Consider the following 8,979-nt stretch of genomic DNA (forward strand, 5'->3'; position numbering starts at 1 on the left):
CCCACGATTTGAAGCCCTTGTCGACGTGACCGCCGTTTCATGTTCAGTTCACCCAAATTTGATTTGGGTGGTCCTTCCGCACGTGCTGTCGATAGTTATCCTTCCTAGTGAAGGTCTTCATGCACGACTCGCCATACTGGCAAACCCAACCTCCAAGTACCCCCCTTAGCGAGACCTCACAAATGGAACGAGTGTGCGCACCTTCGTCATCTGAATGCACGCACTTGATGTGCCTCTTTAAATGCTCGTTACGACTAAATGTCACCGCACAAGCAGCAACGGGACAGATAAACGGCCTGTCTTTAAGCTCTCCGTTCTTGGATCGGTATTTGACTGCTTTCCCATCAGGTGAGACTGGTGCTTGCCGTCCACGCGTTCTTCTTCTAACACTGCATGGAGTGGATGGTGTGGGCGGGGTGAGCGGGTGCTGCGTCTGTATGGTCGATATCGGCTGGGATGGTCCAGGCGTTGGTGTGGGTGGATAAGTGTAGGACGGTGCGGCGGGAAATACGGTGGGATCAGGTAACGGGTTCTGCATCTGTGTGGTTGGCGTCGGTTGGGACACTCCAGGTGTCGGTGTGAACGGATGAGTATATGCGGTCGCGGCGGGCAACAAGCTGGTATTAGGTACCATTTCCAGGAAGGGGAGGCAAAACGCATCTTGGGAAAACGGAAAAGAGCATTCGGTTCTGTACGGGGTGAACGGGTTGGATAGGTTCTGCGCCTGTGTGGTCGGGGTCGGTTCGGATGGTCCGGGTGTCAGAGTAAACAGAGGAGTATGTGCAGTTTCGGCGGGCAACATGCCGGGATAAATCATTGCCGGCAAAAGGGGGTTAAAAGTATCTGGGGAAATCGGTGAAGGGACGCTGGGACTGACGCCGGGACCCGTACCTCCTGAAGGGTGACTAGCGATGAGGGAAGACAGGGCAGCCGCAAGCTCCCAGTGGTGACCAACAGAAGGGGTCTCTGCCGTTATGTTGAAGTCCGTGGGTTGGGCAAGCTCAGGGTCTCCCCCTATAGCGTGCAGGACCCAGGGTGGGTGGCTTGGCTGATCCAGCAGTACACGCGGGGTGGAACGAAGGCCTGCGACTTCTCCATCAAGATGCACGCCTGCCAGCCAGGGGTGGGTAGCAGGGGACAACGATAACTCAAACGGGGAGTCGATGTCTGACTGGGACTTGTCAGCCACCTTGTCGTACCCACCATGAACAGTGCGTTCTTCCGCTGTTGCGTACGATGCAGAATACGAATACATAGTGTTAAGATTACAGGGTAGAAGAGAGTGGGAGTAAACCGAGAAACACCTCGGAACCAAGAGATGTTGTAGAGGGGGAACGTTGAAGTTAAGTTTGTTTATGTATGGTGGCCAACATCCGATCGCTCTGGTCAAGATTAGTACGACTCGTTCTAGAATTTCCGAGTCAGGGAGAAATCCGTTAACATCCTCTTGTCGCATGCTCTCGGACACTTGGACAGACGTACCCCTGTAGAGTTACAGTAGCTCATTTGATGGCCACAGCACAGTTAGAAACACTACGACGATGGCTTACAAGAGCCACATGTGCAGATGATCGTACACATCCTCAGCGACGGCATCAAGAAGCTAGGTCTGCGGGAGCAACATCGTCAGCGGGGAAGAGAACTCAGCTTTCAAGCAGGAAACACCCACCTCGAACGTCAGGTACTGGCAGTCAGTGCGGACGTGATCGAGTACCTTCTTACGCTCGCCCATCCTATTTACTGCAGGGAACGACGTGTCCGAGCACCCATGCACACCGGCAGCTGACGTTCGCATACACTCCATATGCAGGGACGCTCCGCAGTGTCGAGGTCAATTACAAGACAAAGTCGCATCGCTCACGTCAATGACCAACAGCGGTAGTGTGGCGACGAAACAATCGATTAAAGGACCATGGTGAGTACCAGGCCGGGGATGGTAGCGGGAGAACTGGCAGTGTCCGGTGGGTGCTGTGAGTTTTTGAGGCGCTCGTTGACTTCCACATAGGGAAACAACGAACCCTTATCAATTTTGCATCCGTGAACCCATTTGATGCGTTCTGTAAGTAGCCAGGACAATAGAAGGTCTTGCCTCTGTTCTCGATCCAACCTGTCTATAGCTGTGTCGCGCGATGTGCCACGCATGCGTGTGTGTACAAGCGCGCTCGACTTCGAAGCCAAGATCGCCAGCTATCAGTGTCTATATCTCAGCGGCGAGATTGAAAACACGCGTGCGTATGTACATACTTGCTGCCCAGAAGCTCGATCTCAGCGACGGCACCGAACTTAGCATCGTCAAAAGCACCGCGAAGCTGACCCTCTTTGTGGTGATGTAAGGGTGTGATGACGCCATCGAAACGACTGGTCACATCACTCCTCTATGTACGACCCATGGACATTGGTAGGTCTTGTCTACGGCGATCCTAATGAAAGTGACGATATCAAAATCATCGAAGCGTCCCCAAGCTATCTTTGTCATCTGAGGCTCCGATGGTTGCAAGTCCTGAACACCACCTTTAGTCTCAAACGCAGTGGTCATCTCCACACGAGCCTCCGCCTCCTCCCCAGTCTTCGCGAACGAGACCGTCTTTCTATCCTCCCTTCCGAGAGGTACTCACGTGGAGCCCTGTCTCCTTCCTGTGACCGAAATCCCTGGCTCTGCCGTCTCCACGCTGCCCCTCCTTATGTTCATAATGGCGCTTCCCTCCCTTTCCCTCCAACCACTTATGTCCTGCTCACTACGACTCTTCGGTTCCAGGTGTCGTCGTTGCGAGTGTAGGAAGGTAGGTTGAGAAGTAGATACACAAGATAGAGGAATGCGACAAGGAAGGTTGAGGTCTGTTTTATCGCGTTAAACTGTATTGTTATTCAGGCCCGCCAACGAGAAAAGTGCAAGAAAAGCACCCGATCAACCAAGAGCCCGGCGAGAATGATAGAGAACAGACCTTGAAGAACGCGCACGATATCAATCATTCTGGACAGTTCTGCGCTCTCGAACGGCGCGAGAGATGTATCGGAAACGATTGATTCTGAGATCTGATTGGCGCCATTCGATCGCGTGGGACGGTGAAGTGCTCACCAGCGTTAGCGTGAATGACCAAGCCATACAACTCCCCGATAGACGGCGGCATAGAATGTTCGCTTGTGCGGGTACAGTTCATAATGCGCCCTTTTCCAAACTCAAAAGTCGGCTCCCAGCGTGCGACGCCCTAAAACTCCTGCCCGCACCAATACTGCATCTCGAGCGCTGTCTCTGTAATCACAATCGTCGGACGTCGCACAACACCACATACGCGAGCTGGTTTCGAATCCGTAAGATATCGTGCCTACGTCATGGCTCTGTTTCTTGACACCCCTCAAGCTTTTCTGGCACCCGATCGTGCGCCCAACAGAGGAGTCTCTTCCTGGTATCGACAAAATAATATCGACATTCTTGTTGACTCTTTCCATTTGCAAATTCAAAGACGAGTTCGAGCGACGGAGATGAGGGTGGGGAGGGGAAGGTGATAGAGTTGGAGTGAGATACAGCGAACTCAGAGAGGCGAGCAATGCATTTCTCGATGACTCTCGATTTTATGAGATCTGACGGCAACAAGGACGTACTCAAACAAACTCTGCAGCGTCAATCCAAGGGAATTATTTGTCTGTATTTTTTGGCCATACATATGAATTTCCCCATGTAGACGAGTACACAGAACGGAACACTCACATGACTATTTCAGACGCGGTGAACGGGGGTAACACCCTTACCAGTAGCTTTCCCGTGGTAGTAGTGGATTGCGAGGATAGGCGTTGCAGGGCATCGTACTACAGTATATAGATGTTGTGCTTGGCGCATCGCGTGCCAGTTGTTCCCTAAGTTCAGGGAATAAAGACCTCGCAGTCACCATTGCATCATGACCGTGTACTCTGCTCTCAAACAAAATTCAACTCTTCGTAGAAGGAAGTGCTGCTTCGCGATTGAGTTCGGCCTGGAGTCTGTCGAAGTGTTGACATCGGGGTGCCGTCTTTCACCTGAACTCGGGTGGATGCTGCACGAATAGCATTGACTTCAGGTGTAGTTTCACCGCTTGCTTGAGCAAGGTATATATCGGTGTTTGATGTACCGGTACAAAAGGTGGTAGCAGGGGGAGAGTACGGTGTGAGCACACGAAAGTGCGGGAATGTCGAAGACAACGTGACATGACTACAGCAAGCCTCACCATTTTCACTGTACAGTACACTTTTTCATAATGTATCTGGTCATAATGTATAATTCTCATAACATATGGACTTTAGGCAATTCCCACTGTGGTATGCAGGGAAAATGCAGTATTTTTGTATAATGTAAAATATATAGCCCACAAACTACTTTCATACAGTATGAGATACCCTGTTAGCAGTGATGAGCATATGGAATTTGTTAGGGTGACTTGCCACATGGCAGATTGGAGCTCACCACTAGCCTGCACTAGCACAAATAGGGTACAGAAGTGAAAAAAAAAAACTGTGTTCACTACAGACCACCATGCCAGCTGAGCTTGGGGAGCATAGACCATGGCCAAAGCCAGCTCCCTACAATCAGCAACCAAGGGAACAGCCAACCAAAAGCACTCCTGCCACATCAGCCATCTTGGCAAAGCCAAAAAGACATGAAAATCTCACTCTTAATGATTGGCTAACAGTCTTTGCATACATTGACAAGCACCCAGACCTACCCCAAGACCAAGTTGTTTCATACTTCAGCTCATGAGTGGAGGGTGTTTTGAAGTTCACTCAGGCAACTCTTTCCTGAAAACTAAAGGAAAGGGAGCAGCTGGAAGCATGAGTACAAAGCCATCCAGATGCACTTTTGAGGAAATGCCCTTGTGCAGTCACAAGTCCAGAGGTCAAGAAAGCACTCTTCAAGTGGATCAAGCACATGGAAGAAAAGGGGGAGGTGGTGAATGGCCCAATGCTGCAAGAGAAGTGGAAACAGTTCAAGGATGAGTTCGACTGTTCCAAATGAAAAGTGCCTTCATGGTGAAGGGTGGATTGCACCTTTCTGCAAGGCATACAAGATCAAGGAATACTGGCAACATGGAGAAGCTGGATCCATTGATCCAAGTACAGTGGACAGTGAAAGGGCTTGTGTGCAGAAGGTCCTAGCAACATTTCCACTCAAGGACCAGTGGAATTTCGATGAAATAAGTCTGTTTGCATTGTGAGTGTCACACAACCAGATTTTCACAAGTGCACTCACCTTTTGACAATGGGTAGTGCTCCTCCTGATCGTGGACTTGCAACAAGACAAATGAAAGGGAAGAAAAAGGAAAAATTCCAAATTACACTTGGGCTTGCCACAAATGCAGATGGGAGCGAGAAGATGCCACTGTTCTACATTGGGTGGTCAAAGAAGCCACACTGCTTTGTAAACAAGACACCACAGCAGTATGGATTCTACTACCATAACAATCAAAAAGCATGGATGAACTGCAGATTTATTTGAGGAGTAAGCACAAATCTAAACTTGTCAGCCCCACTAAACTCATACCAACCACATCTCAGGTGGGTGAAGATGTTCAATAGGAAAATGGGTAATGAAAAGTGTTATGTGTGCCTCTATGTGGACAACTTTAGCAGTCACTTGATCACCTACAAACCATGACACATTCAGCTTGAGTCCTTCCATCCAAATCTTACCTCACATGTCCAACCAAATGACACTGGCATCATCTGTTCATTCAAAGCCCACTACAGACAGGGGTTTTGCCAGCATTGTGGGACACTACCTCTGGGTAGCATGTGATTAGGGGGAAAGCTGTAGGGTAATCCCTAGGCTTGACCCAAGGGGTGGAATTCAATGGTAGAGTTGATCAGGAAGTTGAATGTAGGGTGCAGAATTTAATTCCACAGTGTTGTAGATGATTTGGGTCTGAATAGACTTGTTTATGAAATTCTGAGTGATGATCTTGGCACAAGGAAGTAATTCTGAGTGATGATCTTGGCATGAGGAAGTAATTCCAAGTGACTCATGAGACATGAAGGCAAGACACAGATATGTGGAGGACACAAAAGACCCAGTAGGCACAGATTGATGCTAGAAATGCAGATGACACAGTAGACACAGAGGATGCAGCAGACACTTTGAATACTTAGACACATGAATGACTTGGATAGCAACTCCAAAAGATGGGTGGTATTTTTCTGTCACTGAGGCAGAATTATATAGTACATGGAGAGTAAGGTACTGATTGGGATAATATGGGGTGGGTGAAGTAAAATTTCTGAAAAATAAAGGGAGATGTGACAGATGTCAACCCACTACAGAATCATGTGAAAACAAACTGAAAAGCAGTAACTGAGAGAAACAAAAGGGAAAGATGGGTATCTTTCAACAAAAAAGCATACTGTGTACCATAGAGTACTGTACACCAAGGATAGAGGCTGTAGATGCAAAGGGGTTCTTGCATTGTGGAGAAAGATTCATGGGAAAGGAATGAGAGGGGTAACTGGAGTTTATTACTGGTGATCTGTGTGATTTCCTGGTTACATGGCAAGGCAAAGGATGAGGTGACATGAGTGTGGAATTCCAGATAGACATATGTCAGGTTGATGTTGACATGGAATTCCAGGATGATGACTGGTGTGTGTTATTGATGGACAGGGGAGCTCTGAAGGTTCAACAGGTGAGGCAGTGCATGAGGCTGATGCAATAATTCTGAAGATGACAGACATGGAACTCAGATAGGGGTCAACTTTGGTAACAGTGGAATTTTGGTGTTGGCATCCCTATTTCAGCCTCAGGGAGTATACCACTCCCTACACCTCCCAGGGTCTTTGAATGCTGACCATCCTTGGTCAGAGGTCATTGAGTCACAACAGAAGGGTGGTGGAGATCTGGCAGGTGATGTAAACAAAGATGGCTTGTGTTCAGCCATGTGCCTTGTGTGAGCAACAATGCTGCACACAGATAATGTGTCAGCAACAACCCTGCAGAAAAAAAACTCACCCAGAAACTGTCTCATCATCAGACTTATCCTTGCTACCCCACCATCCCACTCTCAGATTCTTGCTTCCTTTGCCAACTACCATGCAAGCTTACTCCATCAATGATGTGCACCCCATGTTCAGCATGAGGGACCAGGTGACCATGGCACTCACTGTAGCCCTAGGGCATGTCTGGGACCTGATTGAGGTGGTGCCACAGCCAGAGGAGAGTTTGGAGACCATCTATGCATGGGTAGAGGACTGGGACAAGACATGGGTGAGTAAACCTTCCACAGTAGTGTGTCACATGTTGACAGAGTTCTGCAGGCCAGCATTTGCTCATGGTGGAGATACATCAATGACAATGGAATTTCCATATCAAAGGTTCACAATGAGTGCATGCATGACTACACCAAGGAATCTGCAATGTGCCAAAACCTTCTGGTCCTGGGTGCCATTGCCATTGCTGACCTCCAGCACCCAGTGGAGCAGAGATGGATCCACATCAATGACATCTTTGAAGACTACCAGGAGAGAGTAGAGTTGAGGGTGCAGCTTGAGGCAGAGAGGTTGACAAGAGAACCTTCTATGTGCATGCACAGACAGGCAGCAATGGCAATAGGTGAAGGTCAAGGCTGCATGCCCAGCAACACTGGAGCAGGGGAGTCTTTGAGGGGGACTGGAGGACAAGGGAGGCAACAGATGGATAGTACAGGCAAGGGGAAGGGTAAGGAAAAGGTATGTCCTACCCTCCAGGAGACTCTGAGTGTGATGGCTAACATTCAGAAAAACTCCACAGGCCACAGATGAAGTTGATGAGCTGGGGAATGACAAAGGCAACCACCCACCTAACCCAGACCCATTGAAAACTGGTGCTCTGGCACCCAAAGCCAACCTTCCATGCAGGGAGTGCACAAAGGCAGATGCAGAGTGTGAAGGGCTACCTGGGGAGTTGTGCAAGCAATGCAGGCAGGCCAAACAGAAGTGCAGCAGGTCACTCAGAGTGGGTAGGAAGGTGAGTACAAGCTGATCATGACATGAAGAACAAGGGCACTGAACTGTAACACAGCACAAGAATGCTGGTAGTGGAGAGATGGCTGCTGGGCCATCACACAAATGGACCAAGTCAGTGACAGTGATGACTAAGACTCCAGCAATGACTGGGCTGAAACTTCGGATCCCTGCTTGCAAACCACCCCCTAGGCAAAACTTCAAACTGACTCCTGGGCACCCAACATCTCATGCTAGTCCTCCTTTGACCTTGAACATGCCTCCTCCCACACCTCAACCACCTCTTTTCCTTCCATCAGCAACCCCTGCACCTTGACCTCACCCTGAGCCAACTCTGCCACCTATAGACAATCTGGGAGATCTTGGCAACAGTAGACTCTTTGGTAGACTGACTGGATTATTGGATGATCCACCCACACCTGACATCAGTGTGCAGGACCTGTCCAAAGTTCCCCCAGTAGAAGGGACTCTGCTGGTTGCAAACCCAGGTGATACAACTACATGCAAGGCTCTTGCTGAGTGCATTCAACTTCTGGAGAACAGGGCAGATGATGAAGAGTTTGAGCTGACCCAGATCCATCAGATGCTGGGGCTGTTGGCTATGTGAGTAGAGCAGCAGATTGGTGCAGTTCAGGGGTGACATGAGGAGCTGAAGAGGGTGAAGGATCAGCTCAAGGATATGTAAGTATGTGTACAGTAGCATAAACAGACTGCAGAATTGTTCTAGATGTGTCTTTGGGTATTTTGAACAGAATTATCATTAAGTAAGGAGCAGGAAAAGAGAATGAATCAGCAAGAGACAAGAGAGAGATGAGTGGATTTTTATTTTATTTTTTATTTTATAGCTGATGACTGTTTTCTTGTGAGCAGAGATGATTTTGCTTTATATGAGATGAAGATGGATATATATATAAGCAGAAAGAAAGACAGAAAAAGAGAGAGAAAAGAAAAGAAACAAAAAGGGTAGAGAGAGATATGCTACTCATCTGACTCATCCTCAGGGATGCCAGTGAGTGTGGGGTC

General features: G+C 48.7%; 3 protein-coding genes across 3 annotated transcripts; 1 reads left to right on the top strand and 2 right to left on the bottom strand.

The window, feature by feature from the left end:
- Nucleotides 1-43: 43 nt before the first annotated feature.
- F5J12DRAFT_727188 (uncharacterized protein) lies at nt 44-538 on the bottom strand (the record flags this gene model as incomplete). The annotated part of the gene is made up of 2 exons (XM_051741783.1): nt 44-150; nt 202-538. The coding sequence occupies 2 exons, from the start codon at nt 536-538 to the stop codon at nt 44-46; spliced, it is 444 nt and encodes a 147-aa protein (XP_051595531.1).
- A 1,131-nt stretch (nt 539-1,669) lies between these two features.
- Nucleotides 1,670-3,447, bottom strand: F5J12DRAFT_966016 (uncharacterized protein; the record flags this gene model as incomplete). The annotated part of the gene is made up of 9 exons (XM_051750004.1): nt 1,670-2,166; nt 2,241-2,375; nt 2,414-2,566; nt 2,616-2,711; nt 2,737-2,853; nt 2,902-3,026; nt 3,077-3,138; nt 3,226-3,250; nt 3,291-3,447. 9 exons carry the CDS (start codon nt 3,445-3,447, stop codon nt 1,903-1,905), a joined length of 1,134 nt encoding a protein of 377 aa, XP_051595532.1. The 3' UTR covers nt 1,670-1,902.
- Nucleotides 3,448-6,533: 3,086 nt separating this feature from the next.
- F5J12DRAFT_786298 (uncharacterized protein) lies at nt 6,534-8,720 on the top strand (the record flags this gene model as incomplete). The annotated part of the gene is made up of 9 exons (XM_051743403.1): nt 6,534-6,601; nt 6,623-6,644; nt 6,703-6,905; nt 7,024-7,222; nt 7,273-7,683; nt 7,745-7,960; nt 8,015-8,192; nt 8,304-8,559; nt 8,684-8,720. The coding sequence occupies 9 exons, from the start codon at nt 6,534-6,536 to the stop codon at nt 8,718-8,720; spliced, it is 1,590 nt and encodes a 529-aa protein (XP_051595533.1).
- Between the last annotated feature and the right edge of the window lie 259 nt (nt 8,721-8,979).

Source organism: Pisolithus orientalis, assembly GCF_024613125.1.
Source record: "Pisolithus orientalis strain OTSU chromosome Unknown F5J12scaffold_53, whole genome shotgun sequence".
Taxonomy (NCBI): Eukaryota; Fungi; Basidiomycota; class Agaricomycetes; order Boletales; family Pisolithaceae; genus Pisolithus; species Pisolithus orientalis.